Source organism: Vitis vinifera, chromosome 14, assembly GCF_030704535.1.
Source record: "Vitis vinifera cultivar Pinot Noir 40024 chromosome 14, ASM3070453v1".
Taxonomy (NCBI): Eukaryota; Viridiplantae; Streptophyta; class Magnoliopsida; order Vitales; family Vitaceae; genus Vitis; species Vitis vinifera.
In genome coordinates, this window is record NC_081818.1 from 16,023,384 (window position 1) to 16,043,732 (window position 20,349).

The 20,349-nt window shown below is 36.9% G+C and overlaps 2 protein-coding genes across 2 annotated transcripts; one reads left to right on the forward strand and one right to left on the reverse strand.

Annotated features, from left to right (window-relative positions):
- The first annotated feature begins 251 nt into the window (after positions 1 to 251).
- LOC100257009 (THO complex subunit 4D) lies at positions 252 to 14,864 on the forward strand. Its single transcript, XM_002276461.5, has 7 exons — positions 252 to 582; positions 1,306 to 1,557; positions 2,382 to 2,522; positions 2,605 to 2,673; positions 3,362 to 3,552; positions 8,113 to 8,163; positions 14,463 to 14,864. Exons 2-7 carry the CDS (start codon positions 1,360 to 1,362, stop codon positions 14,620 to 14,622), a joined length of 810 nt encoding a protein of 269 aa, XP_002276497.1. The 5' UTR covers positions 252 to 582; positions 1,306 to 1,359; the 3' UTR covers positions 14,623 to 14,864.
- A 518-nt stretch (positions 14,865 to 15,382) lies between these two features.
- Positions 15,383 to 20,086, reverse strand: LOC100262118 (uncharacterized). The gene is made up of 5 exons (XM_002276350.4): positions 18,926 to 20,086; positions 18,749 to 18,807; positions 18,540 to 18,668; positions 17,007 to 17,142; positions 15,383 to 16,000 (listed from the first exon to the last, which is right to left on the reverse strand). Exons 1-5 carry the CDS (start codon positions 19,622 to 19,624, stop codon positions 15,668 to 15,670), a joined length of 1,356 nt encoding a protein of 451 aa, XP_002276386.1. The 5' UTR covers positions 19,625 to 20,086; the 3' UTR covers positions 15,383 to 15,667.
- Positions 20,087 to 20,349: the final 263 nt, after the last annotated feature.

Genomic DNA, 20,349 nt, shown 5'->3' on the forward strand with positions numbered 1-20,349 from the left:
AACTACTTTTGAACATTTAAAATAAAAAAAAAATTATACTGCTTATATTTTTTTTTGAATATTTTTTTAAATTTAATAATTTTAAGATAAGTTTCTACCATTTTTATTGAAGTTTTGTTTTGTATTATTTCTAGTTTTAGAAATAAAAAATAAGGAGCCAATCATGAATTGAATATGGTTAATGTTATAAGCATAAAAAACAAAAGTATCTATTCATTAAAAAGGAGAACAAAAATATCTCACAATGATGAGGTGGATGTATGTAATTGGAAGTTTTGAGTGGGCATCCCAACAGAAGAAGTCTACTCAAAAAGTAACGCGAGTCTTCCTTCCCAAAAAAAAACCGACTTAATTCCTGAAACCCTAAAAAGAGTGGTAGTGGCGAATTTTCGATCCAACTTCCTAACCCCAAACCCTAGAAAAATCTCCCCAATTTCGATCCAACTTCCTAACCCCAAACCCTAGAAAAATCTCCCCGATTTCGATCCTACTTCCCTAAGCTTTCTCTCTCTCTCTCCCCATCAACTCTCTCTCTCTCTAGACTTTTCCTTGTGGAGTGAGCAGCGCCGTGATCTGGTCCCGGTATTTTCACTCTGCTCCCTATCCTTTTTAGTTTCATCTACCCGTCTTTGTTTCTGTATTTTCTTTTGTTCCCTTTTGATTTATTTATAGAATGTGAATGTTAACTGTTCTGATTATGAAGCTGTTGTGTGGAAGTTTGATTTTTTTCGAATTTATTTAGCCGCGAATTCATATATATTTTTTTCCTTTCTTCTGCCTCCCCCAAATTTTGCGTGCCCATATATTTCCTAGTCATTGCCCTCTTGTTGAGAAAAATCTAGGGGAATAAAAGAAATCAAAGTTTTCTACCTTTTATTTTTATTTTCTCAAACAAAAAAAAAGAGAAAAATTATAAGCTGAGTGTGATTTCTATCACATATTATTGTTATCGAGTGAGTTTATCTTTCCAAAACATATTGCATTGTTTCTGTTTTATGGGAATATTATCTTTCCAAAATGGCATGTATATTTTTAACCATGCATGTGCATGAAGTAGGGACTTGGACCTGAGTTCTCATCTCAATGACATTGAGATATACATGGTCCAGTAAGAGGCAAGTTTCCATCTAGTTGGGATATGGTAGCAGAGTAACCCTGCTGGCCTACCCCACACAGAAACTATGCTACTTCCATCTGTACTTTTCAGGTGGATGTGTGTTTGAAACTTCTGATTGATCACCTGTATGATTTTGATGCTTTTTGCTGTTGATGTCATTTACGAATTTTATTATGGTTCTTTGGCAGGTGTATTTATTCAACATCATCTACAAGCAGTGCTTGCTTATTCTGAAATTCTCAATGGCTACTTCCTTGGATATGTCACTTGATGATATAATAAAGAGGAGTAACAGCGAGAGAGTTAGAGGACGGGGTAGAGCTCGCCGTGGTCGAGGGCCAATAGGAGGGTCTTTTAACGGTGGAAGAATGTCAGGAATTCCTCCTCGTAGAGGTCCTCTTAGGGTGAATGCTCGGCCATCATCTTACGCAATTGCCAAGGCAAGCTCAAAACTATGGATGTTTAATGAATTTGTTTGAGAATCTGATTTACTTTAGACAGTCAAGCACAAGAGGATCTGTATCCCTGCCTAGATACTCGAAACAAGAGTGGATATGTTAATTTGTACATGGGAAAGCTCACCTTGGCCCAGCCACTCTAGCACTATTGCCTTCCGGTGCATCTATACCATGATCCCCAGGCTTATCTGTATTTGTGGTGTTTCTGGGACTTTATGATGGATCCTACCGATCTATGTGGAAGTTGGTGGGCGCATTAAGTTAGAATGCTACTTCCTATCATTTTATTCAAATAGCCTTCACTATTTGAACTTCTGAACTGGAGCTCTCACCAGTAGTGTAACATCTATTAGCAATTTATGGGTCGATTCTCTATACCCACCTATAATCCATTTATATAGTTGCAATTGCTTTAGTATTTGAGTACTGGTCGTTTAGACGGGGAGTTTATGATGGATCCTCTTGCTATGTGCGGAATTTGTTCGGTGCAAGATTTTGAGATACTGTGCTAGTGTTATGGCGTTTTTGCAAAGGAGCTTCCTTGGCTGAACTTCAGAACTGGAGCTCTCTCTTATAACATAGCACCGGTTAATATGCAGTGGGTCAAATCCTCAACTCCCATCAACTATACATATAATTTGTCATTCCAATATAATTGCTTTTTTTCTTGTTAGTGATTTCTTTTATGTTATGAAAATTTGCTGATTTCTTACTGAATCTTAAAGATGGTATGTTATCCTTTTTTCCTGGTCCTATGCTGACATGTTCATATCTATTTGGATCCTTTTCCCATATGTGTTGGTCAGTCATCCCGCAGAACCAAGATTCCATGGCAGCATGATCTGTTTGAAGATAGCCTTCGAGCTGCAGGGTTGCCAGGTTTAGAAGCTGGCACAAAGTTGTATATTTCCAACCTGGACTATGGTGTGACCAATGAAGATATAAGGGTACAACTTGAGCTGTATACTTCTACTCTAAGCACTCTTTGTAACTGGTTGTCTTTTATCTGACGTATAACTTGTGACTCAGGAACTTTTCTCTGAGATTGGAGACATAAAAAGATATGCAGTTCATTATGAGAAAAATGGACGCCCAAGTGTAAGTGTGTTTTTATTTTTTTAAACAAGCTTTTTACTAATAGATCCTATTGTTTTGTCCTCCTTGCAGTTTATTCTGTTCTGTTATTGGGCTTGATCTATTTTGTTATATTGGTGCCTTTGTCTATTATAAGCTATATATGGTATGCATATCTGATTTGCAGTTAATCTGGTGTCACTTGCATTTATGCATCCAATTGATGGAATACACAGAGCTTCTAAAAAAATCTTCTAAAAAATAATAATAATAGCAGCTTGGAAATAATCTAATTGGCATATGCTTGTTATCTAGCGAGCAAAAATTTCTTGAACAAAGTACTCTGTAATATTCTATCCTTGTCTAGCATGACCAACAGTTCATCATAGTGTTCTAACAAGTCATATGTCTAATTTTCATCAACTTCAAACAGGATCTATTCCTCATTTATTGATTTAGGCATGATGTGCAACTAACATGACTGGAAATTTGTCAGACATTATCTGAGCATGTCCAATGTTAAAATAATGTTTTTTGATGTTGTAGAAAACATCAGTTGGTGCCTCTAATTGTGACTTTTTTATTTTTATTTTCATGGGGTTACATTTCCTCAAATGTCTGGTTGCTTATTACAGTACTTGTTTGCCTTACATCTCACTTCCCTGGTCATTGTCCCATGAAGACAGCCCTAATCTTTGTTATTTGGTTACAGGGTTCAGCTGAAGTAGTTTATACCAGAAGAAGTGATGCATTTGCTGCTGTTAAACGATATAATAATGTTCTTTTGGATGGAAAACCTATGAAGATTGAAATTATAGGAAGTGATTCAGACATGCCTGTTTCTGCTCGTGTGAATGTAATTGGAGGGGTAAATGGAAAGAGGAGAAGGACAGTTGTTATGACGTATGTTTTCTCACTCTTTTAGTTGTTATGTGTGATTTCTGGTTTTTTGGTCCAGATTTTCTTGTGATATTTGTTAGGCTGGTTAATGATATGATAATGGATTTATGATTCACTTTGTTCTTATTGACATTTAAGTAATTTTTTATTATTGTTGATTAAAGTTAAGAGGATGTTGTCCATGATATTAAAATTCTTTCAAGTCTGAAGGTCCCAAGGCTTTCTTGAACACATCACTTTTCTGCTAAATTTCCTTTTAACATTGTCAAGCTGATGGGGATGAGTCTGTAAGATCTTTCAAGAAAAGGAAGAAAACAGAGGAAAGGAAAAAAATGAAGGGAAAATTATTTAGGGTCAAGTCTGCTACTAGTTGGCTATCTGACTCTCATTTAGATATTATAAATTTTTCTTTAAAAGTTCCCTATTGTAATAAGTTCCTATATTAAAACTTTCCATTTTTCTAAGTACTACTACTATTATTATTGTTAAACTTCTAGTTTTAAAGTTTAAGAACTCCTATTTTCTAAAATTTCAAATTTTAAAACAGTTTGTTTTCTAAATTGTCTATTGTCCTAGAAGGCATCAACGAGATTTTTAGGTTTTCTATTTTTTCTCTGTCTTTTTCTTTTCTCACTGCCATACTTTTGAGTTTCCTTATTCCTCTCATTTTTTTTGATAGGTAAACACAGATAGAAATATATTAGAAAAAGGGCACCTTGAGGTTGACCCAAAAGCATACGGGGGTATACAAGAGGCGCCAAAAGGCACAAACAAAAGAAGAGGGGATACAAAAATCACCAGCCCTCAACTAGCTCCTAGCCAATAAAAAAAACTGAATAAAGGAAAAGGACCTTCATTTACAACCGACTTAGTCCACATCCAAAGATTATATACAAAAGAATTTTTCAACCTATGAATCGAAAGTTCCTCATTATCAAATGCAATCTTATTTCTTTCCTTCCAAACCGCCCAAAAAAGACACAAAGGGGCTTCCTTCCACACCTTAGTACGATTCTTGTCCATATTAAAGCCGCACCATCCAAGAAGGGTTTCTCTAACCGAAAGAGGGAGGATCCAAGTAACGCCAAAAATAGCAAACAATAACTCTCATAAAACTCTTGCCTTGGTGCAATGAATAAGAATATGATCAATTGACTCTTCTTCCTCACAACAAAGGAAGCATCTATTAGCTAGAATCCGCCCCCTCTTTTTAAGTTGATCCAAAGTTAGCACCTTACCCCAAGAGGCTTCCTAAGCAAAAAAACCCACTTTGGTAGGAACACATGGACTCCAAATAACGCTATTTGGGAACTGAACAACTCTTCTTGAAACTAGAGCACTATAAAGAGATTTGACTAAGAAAATCCCATCCTTAGTCTCTTTCCACAACATTCTATCTTCCAAAAGAGGATTGAGCCTCCTTCCTCGGAGCCTTGAATGCTAGGGGAGTAGTTGGAGGGGTGGTAGTTTTCTGGGATAACAAAGTGTTGGAGCTGGTAGGGATGGAGGTGGGTCTTTTCTCCATTTCCTGTCGGTTCAGGAATTGTGAAGATGGTTTCAGATGGATTTTTTCGGGAGTGTATGGTCCTACCATGAAAAGATGTAGAGAATTATTTTGGGAAGAGTTAGGGGCCATCCATGGGCTTTGGAATGACCCTTGGTGTATTGGAGGAGATTTCAATATGATCAGATTTCCTAATGAGCGTAGAAGAGGAGGGAGGGTGTCTCCTTCAATGAGAAGATTCTTAGAGGTGATCGTGAAACCCTAGCTTTGATTGTAAGCAACCATCCTTAGTTGTCTTAAATAACATGCTGCAATTAATTTGGGAATTTGATGAGAAGTTCGATTGTTGTTTTAGGGTTAAATGCTTGTTGGGCCATTGATTAAAAGTAATGTTTCTAATTCATAATCTAACTCTACTTTGCTAGTTTGAAGTTGCATGAGCTTGTTTGAAGACATATGCTCTTAAATATGTTGTTATTATGCTTGAATTCATTTCTATTCCTCTGAGCACTCTGTATTGTTGTTTTTAAAGGCATTCCTCTCAATGTTATTCAACTTGATTGGAACTTGGTGTGTAGAAAAAAGGGTGTGGTTAGCAAGGAGAGGAACATTGATTAGGGCTTTATTGGTTGGAGATGAGATGTACCCTATGGAGTGTTCAGTTGCTTTTTGTATATTCCCATGCATTGTAAAGGTCTCTCGAGTAGTGGAGAAGTTTAATCTTAAACTTTATGATCAGTTTTTGTATTTTTGGAGAGGATTCTTCATTCTTCTCTCATTGTTTTAAAAGGCGCAAAAGTCTTCTATGGCTTAGGTGCAAGGTGCAACTCAAGGGACACGCCTATGACCTAAGATGCATATTAATTTTATAAAAGATGATTCAAAATCTAATCCAATTAATAAAAAAATTAAGATTTCAAATATTTAAAATAAGTGTTTAACAAAAAAGTAATGAAATTATATAAATTTCAAGATACAATTAGAAATTTCAAGAATAAAAGTGTTTAAAAAAAAAAAGGAAAGTAGACAAGGTGCATGTATTGACAAGCAAGGAGCTACAACTAAGGAGTGGTTGTGCCTTGGGCCTTGGTACGCTTTAAGCATGCCTTTTAAAATTATGCCACCTCTTGTACTTATTATCATATTTAATACATATTTTGTTTCTGATGAAAAAAATATGCTTAAATTCACTATAAGTGAGGAACCTAATAAAAAGAACACCCTAACTTTGTAGTAGTATGAGAATCTTGGTGAAGCCACCTGTCAAATCTCCATGAGCCTCTTCGTAGTTTCCCAACAAATAATAGAAGTGGAACCTATCATTAGAAGATTGAAAATGACCCAAGCTTCACTTGCACAAGGCCTGTCCTTCATAAGAGCTAGAATCTTAGCCTCAATGGTGAAACAATCTCCTGTAGGTTTGGAGTATGCCTTTATCATTGTGCCCTAATGATCTCTAAGCACTTCAACCTGCAACTTCCCTGGAGGAGAACATGCATCAAAATTTAACTTAAAACATAACCTTTAGGAGGCAATGGAAATGTGTAAAATATTTTGGAGATGCTTTATATATTTTGTGAACTTTGGAAAGGGGAGTGTGACCCTAGTCGGCAGGGGGTTGAGTGTCAACCACCACACACTGTGATGTTGTGGTGTAATTATTATGAACACATGATATATGATATTCTGTATTAAATGTTTATGATACCTAAGTTGGAAGAAGCTAATGATCTTGGTTAACCGGTAAGAGTCTAAAGATGTTGGTTATGGGTAAGACTCTAACGATGTTGGTACTGACATGCTGTGTGATCTTGCAATAAGATATGATTTGTGTTTGAACCATGTGACTGGAATAAAACACATTTAAAAACATATTTTTCTTACAGTAATTCTAGATACTCAGTGATTTGATGGACATGTGATATATGTTTTCTATAATGCTTTACCTGCAGACCATTATTTACGAATTGTATGTTTAAAAAATAATCAGTATCTTGCTATATTTTTTCTTATAGTCATGTGGGCTTACGATGGGGTGAGGCGTGAGGAGGCTAGAGCATTGAGCTGAAGGAATTGTGAAATTTTAGATTATTTTTCTACAAAAATGTTTTTGATGGAATCTGAGAATTTGTTGGGTTTAGTTTATTATTTTCTTCTAATACTAGCTCTTATTTACCTATCAAAAAAAAGTTTATTATTTTCTTGGGTGGTTAGTTGATCTGTGCTGGGTTTTATAGGGTAACTAGTTTTGTATTACTATATTCTAGGGCAGCTGGTGGCAAAGTGTTATATTTTCAGGTTCTCATTATCTTTTTTATATTTTTGAATTAGGCCTTTCGGTGCTGATTTGAGCTTTAGCATGGGATATCTGATAAGATTCCCAGGGTGTGAGCTCCTGGGGTCAGGGGTTTTGGGAGGGGGGCGGTGTTGCACTTGCAAAGCTTCATAACAGTAAACAAAATTTTGCCAGCTTGGGTTTTTGTCTGGATATAAATGCTGCTATTAAAGACGAATATCTGATGCCTTTACAGAAATGAACTTGAGATGCATGTTTTTTTTTTTTTTTGGGATAACCATGAGATGCATGTTCTAAAAGACCTTTTAGTTTGATCGAGGTTAATGTTATCGTCTCCATGTTAACTTGCTCTTAGTTTCTTTTGAAAGATATTATTGATGTTTGCCATCTAAAGACTAGGAATTATGCCCAAGAGTCTGATTAGACAGTGATAGATGCTTTAGTTTCAATTTCCTTATGACATAGTTTTAGTTGCTGTTTATTTATTTTTATCTTTTTATCTTTTTTTTTTTTTGCGTTTATTTTCTTGTTTTCTTTTTCTTTTTCCTGTCTACCACCATTTTTTACTGACCATGAGAACCTATGCTCTAAACCTGTTTCATTTATGAGCAGTAGGCATGATGAGCGTTTTTTGTTTGGGTGACCATTAGAGGAAACTATTTTAATTTAAAGTTTCTAGTTGAGAGCTGATACTGTTGGATTGTATTCATTGGTTATTTTGAACATTGTGGCAAGCACCATACTGAAACTTGAAATTGTGCAGGCCTGGAGTGGGTCATGCCAGAGGCTCCACTGCAATCAATCGTAGTTCTAGGTGAGTTCTTTCTTTGCAAATAGTGCAATCTTTCTTAATTTACTCTAGGATGTCATTGCTATTGTATTCAATTTTGAACCCTTCAGAACATGCTTGTCAATGTTTTCTTAATGTTGTCTGTGCCAGCTTAACATACCTTATACATCAGTAAGGTGAAATATTTGAAAGTATGTAGTCTTGTTAAGGCCCTCAAGGGACATTATCTTATTAAGTGTTTTTGAAAATTTCATTTGATTAATTTATATGGGTGCGAATGAGCTGAGTCTAGCTGAAGGCAGTTTGTGGTACTGGTTATCCAGTACAGTTGTGGTTTATTAGGACAATACGTCTAAGGGCATCTTGGTTGCTCTGAGCTGATCTTGAGCTTGGCTTGTGCTTGACTAGCCTTGTTCCCGCTTGGTTGGGATAGTTGAAGAAGCTTAGGATTTTTCCCAAGTCTACCTGAGCATGTTTGTAGCTTAGTTTAGCATTCATCTTTTGTGCAGAGTTCAACATCTGCCCCGATGCAGATTAACATCTATAATGTCTTCTAAAATTTACTCTGTTTTCTTGGCCACTTCAAAGTTTTCTTTTGGTTCATGTTTGGAACAATGGAATAAAGAATGAGAATGAGAAATCCATTACATTTCCCATTCATTACTGTGTTTGGATGACTCATTAGAGTGAGAATAAGAGTACAAAAATCATTCTGATAGAAATCAAATCCCACTTTTGTCAGTATTTTGATTCCTCTCTTTTACATGATATTGCGATTCACCTCCATTCCCAGTCCTATTCCTACTTCTAGTTTCAAATATAAAATCACCCTCGAATGTTTGTCTAGATAACTTTCTTGAGGGTTTATGCAACTACCACTACATAACACCTGATTTATTAGCTACTTGAATCCTTGAGCTGAATCTTGTGTTATTTTAGGTTGGCTGGTTATGCAATTCGTATTGAAACCTAAACTTGACCTTGGCTCATTTACCTATTATGGTTTTCAGCAATAAATTTGTCTATGGTTGGGTGCTTTGTCCTGGTCCAAAGATCACCATGTCATTGATGATTGAGTCATTAGCTTACTTGGGGAAATTGAAGAGTAGCTGACACATGGGAGAGAGAATTTGAGAGATGCAGTTCTGGTAGTTTCCAATCAACTAATTCAGATGCCTTGATCCAAAAGGTTAAGAGGGTGTCAACTTAATGACTTGATAACTTAATTTAAGTCATTAAGTAGACTAAACATGTTTGGTAACATAACTTAATATTATTACTTAAAGTAAAAAATAACTTTTAAGTATTAAGTTAAAATGATTAACCTATTCTTAATCTTAAATATTTTCTTACCTCATGTGCCCATGCTTAGTGAGGGCATTATACGACCACGACACATTTAGAACTCATCTTTTATAGTAAGTATTTTTTAATTATCTTGTACATCTATAATAAATGTTTGACAAATGTTTGATAAATAAATTTATTACTTAAGATTAGTCAAGTGAATATTAGTTAAAATTGATGAGGTTAAGTATGTCAATTTGATGATTTAGAATAAAATTTAAGTTAGCTTTACCAAAAAACCTTAACGCTTAAAGTAAAAATGAAGTTAAGTCAACAATTGAAGAATAATTTAACTTAAAATTAACTTAATTTATTAAGTAATAAATATTAAGTTTTACTAAACACCCCTCAAAGTTAGAATTGTACCATGGAAGGATAGAAAAAGGAAGGTGGAAAAGTGACATAAGGAGGGGACTTTCCTACAATGTGGATGGTAGGTAGTGATATTAGTGTGATCTATGCTCAAATGAGAAAATTTAGTTGACTGAGAATTGTTTGATGCATATGTGAATTTGATAGTTCTATTTTTTTGATTTTGTGCTTATCAACCCACTGTTTAAAGATGTCACCTTTATATACATGTGCGTGCGTGTGTCTTTATATATAATGAAACAGATTTGTATGAGAATGAAAATTCTCCGCCGTGTAATTCAAATGGATTTTTCTTAAAATAGTTTATTCATTGCAGTGAGTAAATTTGATTGTGGGTGGTACAGGAGAGAGAAATTTGAAGACAAAAGTGAACCCAGGCAATGTTAATAAAGAGAAGAACTAGAAAAGTTTACAATTCCATTTCCATCGAGAAAGGATTCTATTTTTTATTTTATTTTATTATTGTCAAATCCTGCTTATTAATATTCTCTTTTGGATTTTCAATATTTTATGGGAGTCTGTGTATTGAGTGTTCTACTGCTGCTTGACTTTTAATAGTAGTATAGATATTCAATTATATTAATGAATTAGGTAGGTTATTGTTTTTTAATTAGTTGGAGGATAGTTTGTCCAACATATTTTTGAAGATTCTATCTAGAGTGGCGTTAGATTAGTCTAATGATGGTTGAGTCAAACCTTATTGAGGCTGAATACCATTCTGGTTCAAGAATGTGGACCAAACACTGCTTTTTCGCATCTCACCATTAGGAGGAATCGGTATAGGTTTGATGAACAGGAGGTTCATAAGTTCTTCCTGTCGTGGAGGATTTAAGGGAAGGAAAGGTTATTGTTTTAAGACAACATTGAAAGCGTGGATGCCATTTAGGGCTTTGGGCATATGATGGATCAGCTGGGAGCTTGTAGAGCAAGTTTGAAACATTAGTTGGAATTACCATTTTCAAGAGGAAGTTACTTGGGAAAAGCAAAATTTTTTGACTAGAAATGATGTAATTGGATATAGTTTCTCTCTCTTATATTAACTTTGTGGGCCTGATCAACAGGGAAGCCTGTGGTAATCTTAAGGTCTCACAAGGGCTTGCATGGGTACATGTTATCTCCTCTACTTTAGAGGACAAGGGCAGGAATTTAAAAGAGGGTGGGCTAAGAAGAGGGGCTGAAGGAGTGGGCTGTGGAAGGAGGCCCATGGCAAGGTGATCAAGGTGTGTGAGGGCCGGGTCAAGTCGGGCTCTTTGTGTGGGCTGGGCAGGGTAATCCCATTGGGCAAGCAATTTCTGGATTGGGTCATCAGGCTGTAGGCCTTAGCAAGTCTGTTAGCAGGTTGGGGGTGCAGGGAGCCAAACCCATTTGAGCTTAAAGTGATTTAAGGCTCCTTTTAATCCTGAAGGCCTCCTCCTTAGTGGAATGTCAAGCCATGGGAAGGAGTCTGAAGCCTTCGTGGACTTGAAGCTCTCTCAACCAATGTTTCAACCCACGAGCACTGATGAGGCCCTCATGGTGGAAGTAGCAAGACACCTTGGTTTAACCTCGCTCTCGGTTTCTTCTTTTGAAAATCAGGCAGCTTCTTTTTCTTCTCTTTCTGGGGATTGTCTCTTTTTGAAAGGTTAAGTGGGCACTGAAGTTGCTTCCTTGGGAGTGGGTTGTGAACCTTTAAGAATGGTTTTGTATATGACACCTGGGTGGAGTTTGAGGCAAGGCTGAAAGATGCCTCAGAGAGTGGGACAACTAGGGAAAAGGAGCAGGTCTTGGTTTGGTTCTGAGGGAGGAGGTGCCTCTGGAGGATTGTGTCCTCAAGCAACTTAGCTGCCTTTAGCAACTGGTTGGGCTTGCTGATAGTAGGTTTCAAAGCTGAGATTTTAGCTTTCCTAAGTAAAATGAAGGCTAGAAAGGAGGTGAGGGACCGGGAGGGTGGGAAGAAGAGGAAGCACACTCCTTCAAAATTTGAAAGGAAATTAAAAAAGTTGGAATGTTTTGTGAATTATAAGAGAACAGAAGGTAAACAATCAGCAAATTGGGAAATTGCTGCAGTTGGTACATGATGCTAAATTTCATCTCGTGTAAAGTTAAGAGGGGTGAGGAAGATTACCTAGGCCTTGGTTAGACTTCGAAAAGCGACTTGGTATGTCCACAAGAAGATTGAGTGGGGGCATTATGCTTTTCTAGGTCCAGGGAAATTGGTTTTTGTTTAGGAGGGTGGTTTGTTGTTTCTCTTTTCCTTTTGCTCACCTTTCTATTTGTATACCGTGTGTGTGTTTTGGTGCACCTTTATCAAGCTCTTTTAATTTACTTGCTTTTTTACCTATATATATATATATATGATCTTTCTTCCTTTTCATTCTGGTGGTTAATGTTTTGAGTAGGATGCTTTGTCGGGGTAATAGCTTAGGTTAAGTGGAAGCATTTGAGGTGGGATGTGGTTATGGTTGTCTATGCCATACTCAATTTGCAATGATACTTATTTGAATATGAGGGTCCTAAGTCTTGAACTAAACTCATGGTATTTTTGGAGACTCAATATATATAGAGAGATTGGCTTACAGGAGAAGCATAGACTAGGATCTAGATAATGGGTTAGAATTTTTTGAATATTAAATAGAATATAATGGTAATTGGAAAGGCTTTGTTTGGAACATAGAAAGTACATGCTAGGGAAAGGAAAAAGTAAGGGAGAAATTCAAAATGTCTTGTTTGGTTACCTTGGAAAATGCCGGTGAAAATAAATATTAAGAAAATTATTTAGAAATTTGTACATTTGACATCTTTATTCTTTTTTTTTTTCTTGATAAGCAAAGAAACAAATATTAAAAGCGTCTAACAAAAGTATACAGGTTGTATACAAAGGTGCCCAAAAGCCTACCAAAGTTGAGGGATAATAAAAAAACAATTCCCTGACCTCACTCAGAGTACAACCAATCAAGGAAGTCCCAACATGGACAAAGAGCTATCACCTATGTACACTCTCACCCACCCTTAAAAATATACATGTGAGGAGATCACTTGATAGCTTAATCCCTTTTTTTCAATATTTTCAAAAGCTGTACTGTTTTTTTTCTTTCCAAATGGTCCAAAATAAACCCAAAGGAGCAGCTTTTCAAGCTTTTTTCTTCTTCTTCCTGACAAAAGATCGATGTCAGCCCCAAAGGGCATCGTTTTCTGTGGAGTGTATCACCCATTTGATCCCAAAAAGAGCAAAAACAAGCTGCCGCAACATAATTGTTTTTGTGTGGTCAAGGAGGATATGATCAATTGTTTCTTCTCCTTTGCACATATAGCATCTTTATTCTTTATATTGGGGAGAAAAGAAGATAAATAAGTTTGAAGAAGTATTTCAAAATTTATTAAGTTAAAGCTTTTATTTTTTATCTTCATTCACTCCTCTTCTTCCATTTCCCTCTAGTTTTTTTATCCCTCTTACTTCCTCATGAACTTTCCAAGATCAAAATTTTACCTTCAGCTGAGAGTTTCTTCTTTATTATCTTAGTTCCAGATTATTATACACCACCATTGCTTCACACTTCCTTTGCTGGAACTGTTGATTCTATATGTTTGGAAGGCCTTGCATGAGTTCATTTGACAAATTCCTTTATGTATAGCCTTTTATTTACAGGGGCAACTGGGCTTTATTTAGAATTTTTAAAGAGGAAAAAATAAGATGGGGGATGTGGGCAACAAAGCAGAACATGCTTCAGGAAGAACATGATTCATATGGGAGACTATTAGAGTTGGAAATGTTTTTGAAAATAGTTTTTTGTTCTTTAGAACAGAAAACAATTTTCTAACTTAATTGACAGGTTTTTGGATGAATTATTATTTATTTATTTATTTATTATTTTTATTTTTTTGAGAATTTATTATGGAAACAGGTCATTTTTTAAAACAAAATTGAGGTGTTTTGTTGTAGAATATTCTGAGAAATAACTGAAAATATGGAGAGCACTTTGAGAGTTTGTGTTATTCATGATTGCACTATACTTTAACGGAAGATAAGCTGGGAAAATTGTTCTTCATATTTGAGTTTTCAAGCAGAATTTTGTTTATGAAAAAAATTGAGAACTGTTTTTAGGAGTTCTCAAACACTTTTTTTTTTTTGAGAACTGTTTTAAAAAACAGGGCTAATATTCTCTTAGTTTCTGGTTCTCTACAAAAATTCCTTTTCCTAATCATAGGAGGCTCACATGGAGGCTAGGAATACATGTTAGTGTATTCTAGAATACAAGATAGCAGCTCATGCAACATGTTAGTGTTAGTAGATTTGTAGGGGTGAATGGTGAGGAATTAAGGAATGATGACTATTTCCAACAATTGTCAACCTTTGATGTGCAATGATAAAAAATCAATCAACAGTAGGATTCCTTTTTATCTGCACAAGATGGGACAGAATCCTTCTGAAATCCTATCCCATCACTGAATCTAAGCACTAGTGAAATGTCTGAAAAACAATAACATAATCATTGATGTCCACACCTATGTGAATAAATAGCATGCTGTGTTGCATTGACTGGCACAAAACATGCTTATGGTGTTTAATTTGGATTGCATCTTGAATTGTGTGATTAGCTGACGTGTTTATTTATCTTGTGTAATAGTCGAAGGGGTCGTGGGGGTTTGAGCAATGGCCGTGGGCGTGGCCGTGCTGGTAGTCGGGGTCGTGGGCGTGGCCGTGGGAGGAAGCAACCTGTTGAGAAATCAGCTGTTGAACTCGACAAAGAACTGGACAATTACCATGCTGAAGCCATGCACACTTGATAAAAACTTTCAAGCTTTGGGAACTGATATAAACAATATTAGTTGAAGTTGGGAATGTTTGGTTTAGAAAATGTTAAGATGGTCACTGCTGCACTGGTATTTGGTTTCCTTCACATTTTGTTGATTTTGGTCCGATGGATGCTTTAATAACTTGCATATTTGCTAGCGTACTGTTTCTTATGCTCCTTGGTTATGAATTTTCAATTGACATTCAGCTGGTGGGCCGGATGTAAGAAGAAAAATATTGTGCTTTTTTTTTTTTTTTCCTCCCCTTCCGAATCATCCTGTAACTTGATATTGCTTTAGTTTCACTAGGTTAGGTGTAGAGAACTTTGATGGATGAAGTTAAATGCTTTGGTCTCCGGATTGCTGGAATTATTCTTTCATGAATGCTGGAAATGAGGCCTTCAATTTGTAATTGAACATGTCAAAGTTAATGCTCCAATGGAAATAGAAAACCAATTTTGTAGGCTGGGTTTGTTGATTTTTATGATGACGAAGTCTATTAAGTAGAAGATAATAGCAGGAGCAGCACAAGAGGCATGCCGAAGACGGCATCAAAATCAGAATCGCTCATAAATAAATAATGAAATGGAAAGGCACACACCACCACCTTCACAACACCCCATCATTAGGCTCATGGGCTGCTTTCAGAGAGTGACATACGGGTGATTCATTCCTTGTGATGGGAGGCACCCCTTTTGATTTGCTTCCTTCCTGCAGTTTGGGGTTAGTTTCTTAAGAAAAATGAAACGAAAAATCATATCAATATAAAATTTTATTTTTGAAAAACAAAGGGGCTCTTTTTTACATTAACGTATTGCATGCAATCCTGACATTATTCTTTACAGACCACCAGAAGAAATACACAGGAATAGTATTCCTTCAAACTGCAAACCAATGGTATACCTCCATGAAATAAATGTATTTACAGGTTAGATCATAAAATAATAGTTTTTACCAATTATATTGAACGACCAAGATTGATTCTCTTAATTCTAATGTACCCCCGGTAGAATGACCCTATAATTGGTAAAAGGGGCTTTTATTTGGGGGCGTCTGTATCACTCTTTAGAAGTAGTTTCCCAGACTCATTTCTCTTGTAAAGCTTTTTAACCACTTCATCCCAGCTGGTTTCTCTACCAGTCTCTGCTGATTTACTTTGTGAGGCATCTTCAATCTCATCCTGGCAAGCTTCTGCACTCTTCTCCAGTGAGCTTTCCTCCTTATCTTCTATGTCGGTCGTGGCATGAGGTATTTTCAAACTCACAGCTCTTTCCAATGCATCCTTGTGTTCTTTTTCAATTGTCTGTAACCTCTCTAGTTTCTGTATTTTTGGAGCAGTTGTTCTGGTCTCGGAGCTCATCTCCTTCATTCTCTGGAAAAAGGTATACAAGGCAACTTACGAACAGAAAATTTTTAATGGTAAGCATTAGCAGTGGATGGTCTCAAGATCCATTCCCTCTGTTTTCTGTTCCAGAAATTCACCTCTATATGCTCGCTCAAAGAGAGAGAGTTCATGAATTCAGATGCATGCCAGCAGTAAATCTTTAGGACATATTATCATGATCAACACTGGTAAAAATCAGTAGTTATGAGCTTATTTACATTCTGGATTGAAGCTTGGATGCTAGTGTTAAATGCATTCACCTCTTCAAAGTGGGTGGTGGTCATGGAGGTTGGGTTTTGGTTTTGGTGTTTTTTGAACGATCAGTGCAGTGCACTAAAGATATGTGCATGTGAATGCAGCCCAACACAATGTTCCATACAACAATATTGGAAACCTGATCATATATAGAAGTTCTTGAATCATTCTACACAATTGTAAACAGGAATTTTATAAATATATAATAAATTTGCAATGATATGATACTGGAATGCTCAAAGAAAATTTTTAGATTGTGCAGTCACATTATCTCATCAGGCTATAATCAAGCGACAGAAATGGCTTTTTCCAACCAATAAAAAGGTAAATAGCCAAGTTGATTATGGATATGTACATTTGTGGTCCAAAGCAGCCTATAGCATATAGTGATGGGAGACAGAAAAAACAAAAGATATTCTAAGCTTATGTTGACAACTACCAAGGTCTGTTAATTTAGTATTGTTCTTAATTGCAAATAATTTCTGATCACCTGATATTAGATGTACTTGTTGACTAATTTTAGGTTCTTCATCCACTTAATCACAGTGGGATGGATGAAAATAAGCAGTTTGATCAACTAATAATTAATTGCTGCTTTAATGGATATGCTGAGTGGCCTATATGAGCAAAACTAGTAACCTAGTAGCCTAATAACAGCACATCTGGAGAAACTGAGAAAACTTAGGAATGAAAAAGCATCTAGTTTCAATAGTAGGATACAAAATTTCTCTCCACTTACTTGTAAAGCCTTATCTGCTTCTCTTTCAATCCAGATAATTCCATGATCAGATGTGGCATTGCATGATAAAACGATTTGCTCAAACCTTCCATCAACAGGAATGGCAGTTCTGACCTCTGGTGGATACCTTCCACATCTATGATCACAAGCAGCAAAAAATTCAGTTTCAGAGGAAGTATAACTCTTTTAGTAGATGACACTATCAATCTCCTTTCATAATAGAGGACTTTTGCAGGAAAGTTAAAATATAATAGAGAAAATGTACATAGTACAGGGGTTGTTTAAAAATGTAATATTTCTCTAAAAACAGCAGGAATATTTTCCCAAAAACTAAAATCCAGGTTAGAATACTTGCTCAATATTTTCCTGAACACAAGAGTCAAGGTTAATAACACTGGCCGACACAACCGGGTTTCATCTGGCTAGTATATATATCCAGTCCCAAGTGTATTTGACTATTGTTGTTTGAGTCAACCCATTTATAACTACTTTCAAATGCATTGTTATAGAGCCAGGGGCCAATAAAATGCATGCATTAAAACTATGAATCATCTGATAAGCAGACCATACCCATTTGGTAGCCCAACTATGTGCTTGAAAAGAACCAGGGACTTCTTATTTCTAAGCAAGAGCACCTGCCAAGAGAGCTGCATGAGGGAGCCTCTTTTCTTTCCCTTTTTTTTTTTTTTGGATTCATTCTTAGGACGTTCTTCATTCACATCGCTTATCATTAGCGAAATAGACCATGATTAGTGGTGTTTGAAGAGACCCAGACATGAACCACATTTCTCTATCAACTTGATTTAGGTGATAGATGAATCACATTTTAGGAGTAACTGCTTTAGCATTCTGCATTCAGCTGCTTGCTTAACTATAAAAGTCTATTGGGGTAAGTCCAATAAAACAAGGATAACTTGATCAAATACTATGAAATGTGGCACTTGGGTATGGTACAGATAGACACAAGTATGAAGTTCTGTTTGGTATTTCAAGGCTCAATGTATTAGGTGCCTGAAAGGAAAGAGTATTAGAGCATTTATTACCCTACGTGCATCAATAACTCCCTCTCCTCTAGCACAACCAATTTTTGATCCCCTTCAAAGTTCCCCTCTATCACTTTGTTAGTTAATCTTCTAAGGGCCTTCCTAACCAAAATAAGAAGAGGTGAGAGAGGATCCCCTCACCTTAAACCCCTTGAACTAGAGAAGAAGCTGGAAGGAGACTCATTAATGAATATATAGCATGAGGTGGTTGAAATGTAAATTTCTACCTCTATTATTCGTCAATCTATGACCAAACCCCATTCAAAATTGAAAATATACCATATGAGCTCCCAATTCACATGGATATATGTATGCGTCCTCTACATGAAACTTCAAAATTAGCACAGAATACCACTTCTGAATATAGCAGAGAAATAACCTAAAGTAGGCTAAGGGAGGGAACTTTGGAAAAATTGTAACAATCCGTAGAGATAGATAGTCCATTAGAAACAAAAATGGAGGTAGTTTGGATTTTGGATGTAGGTATCACCTGCAAAACTTTCTTTCTACAATGTGATACATGCGGCCAGGTGCAAATAGTCTTCTGGGATCTCTAAGCTTCCGACCTTCTGGAATAAAGGTATCCCTCAGGCAAACCCCAAATAATAAGCAGGGCAAGCTGTGGAAAGGACATTAAGGCATGGCTTAGAATAAAAATCAAATAATAAGGGAGAGACAAGTAGAAAGAAAGGAAATTACCAAAAAATTGACTTAAAAATATCTTCCAAGGGGGTGGGTGTCCTTGGTAAGAAATCGTCCTGGATCAGATCCATGTAGAAAAGGGCAGGCTCAGATAATTGATTGATTGATGGATTGATGTGGAAGGAAATGGAATGGGATGAAAAAACACCTTAACAAATAAATGAAAGAATGAACCTGCAAGATGACAGAATGAATAACATCGGCGTACTTGACGGCCAAATTGAGGGACATACATCTGGCGGGGGCCAACGCATAGCAGCTTACGAGACTCCTGGGAACATCTCCAAGGCGGTCGCGGTGATTGACCACGATCACCGTCAACAAGGCCGCCACGCCCGACCCCAGTGAGTGTCCCGCAAACACCATCCTGTAGCAACGCCCATTGTCCACCCACAAACGCTCTAGGGTTTCGGATTCTTGGGCGAGCAGCCAAGTGGCGGACTTGAGGAGGCCGTGATGAACATAGCCCCCGTCGAACATCTGCATACCCAAGCGGTTGTCAAGGAGGAGCTTGTAGTCGCTCTCCTTGACGAGATTGAGACCCCGGATGGCCAGCACGATCTCATGGTTGTCGTGGTCGGCGTAGATGAGGTAGGGAGGGGCGTGGCCCTGGGTTTGCTCGTAGGTGACACGCTTCACAACCCACTCTGGTTTCACCCTGTACCCCCCTGGTGGGGAGTACTGTGGGTGGTTGAGGTCGGATTCGTAGACGGCCAGGATGAGGCGGCAGACGCGAGGAATGGGCTCGAACTCCTCCGGGGTGGCCAGCGGCCAGCTGCTGCTATCATCTGACCCTATGTAGGTGCAGCGCTTCCATGCCCAACGGCTGCAACCTACCAGCAGCACACACTCCACCCCACAAGATAACGACATGTTATTTCTTCTTCTTCTTCTTCTTTAATTTCTATACCCTTTGCTCCATTGCTTACTAGTGTTGTTGTGTATGTGGTACCGGAGAGAGAGAGGGGGATAACAGAGCTTTTTAGATTTTCAGACAAGAACTAAAATAAAAAAAAGACAGACAGGTGCCAACACGCTGTCAACCAACTGTCCCTGGACCCTTGCGTTGCTCCGCTTATTTTTCTGCTTCTTGTCTCAATGTCCAATGTCCAAACCCTCCTCCACTTTTCTTCTTCCTCTTCACTATTTACATAATTTTTATTTCTGCATTATCCCAGTAGTATGTTTTAAATTTAACAAAAAGAAAAAGAAGAAATTTACCATATGGCTTGAAACATACAAAACTAAAATGGTCACATGGATCCTACTTTGAATAATAGAAAGAAAGCAGCTGTTAAAGCGTGAAGGAAGCCAAAGCAAAGAGGGTGTAGGATTCCCATAATTGAGAATACCCGGCATTTTCTACTTATTTCGATTGCTTCTATTCTTATTCGAACTTTCTCGATTTTGGAGGCGTGTTTACTCAATCCACCTTTCCTGCGCATGTTTCATTCCTCCATCCCTCGCCCTCCTCACGTGCCCCACCAACTCTGTTTTCATTTTTCATCTGATAAAATATTCCTTTCAAATTATTTTTATTTTTTATTTTTTATTTTTTAATCATTTCAATTCCAATATTTCTTTTTCTTTTCTTCTTT

Excerpts from the sequence above, each read along its gene's own strand:
- LOC100257009 (XM_002276461.5), top strand. The coding sequence starts at position 1,360 with ATGGCTACTTCCTTGGATATGTCACTTGATGATATAATAAAGAGGAGT. Across the intron at positions 2,674-3,361 it reads AGAAAAATGGACGCCCAAGT|GGTTCAGCTGAAGTAGTTTA; the intron begins GTAAGTGTGTTT and ends ATTTGGTTACAG. Across the intron at positions 8,164-14,462 it reads GCAATCAATCGTAGTTCTAG|TCGAAGGGGTCGTGGGGGTT; the intron begins GTGAGTTCTTTC and ends CTTGTGTAATAG.
- LOC100262118 (XM_002276350.4), bottom strand. The coding sequence starts at position 19,624 with ATGTCGTTATCTTGTGGGGTGGAGTGTGTGCTGCTGGTAGGTTGCAGC. Across the intron at positions 18,669-18,748 it reads ATTTTTAAGTCAATTTTTTG|CTTGCCCTGCTTATTATTTG; the intron begins GTAATTTCCTTT and ends TCCTTTCCACAG. Across the intron at positions 17,143-18,539 it reads GTAGAAAGAAAGTTTTGCAG|ATGTGGAAGGTATCCACCAG; the intron begins GTGATACCTACA and ends TTGTGATCATAG.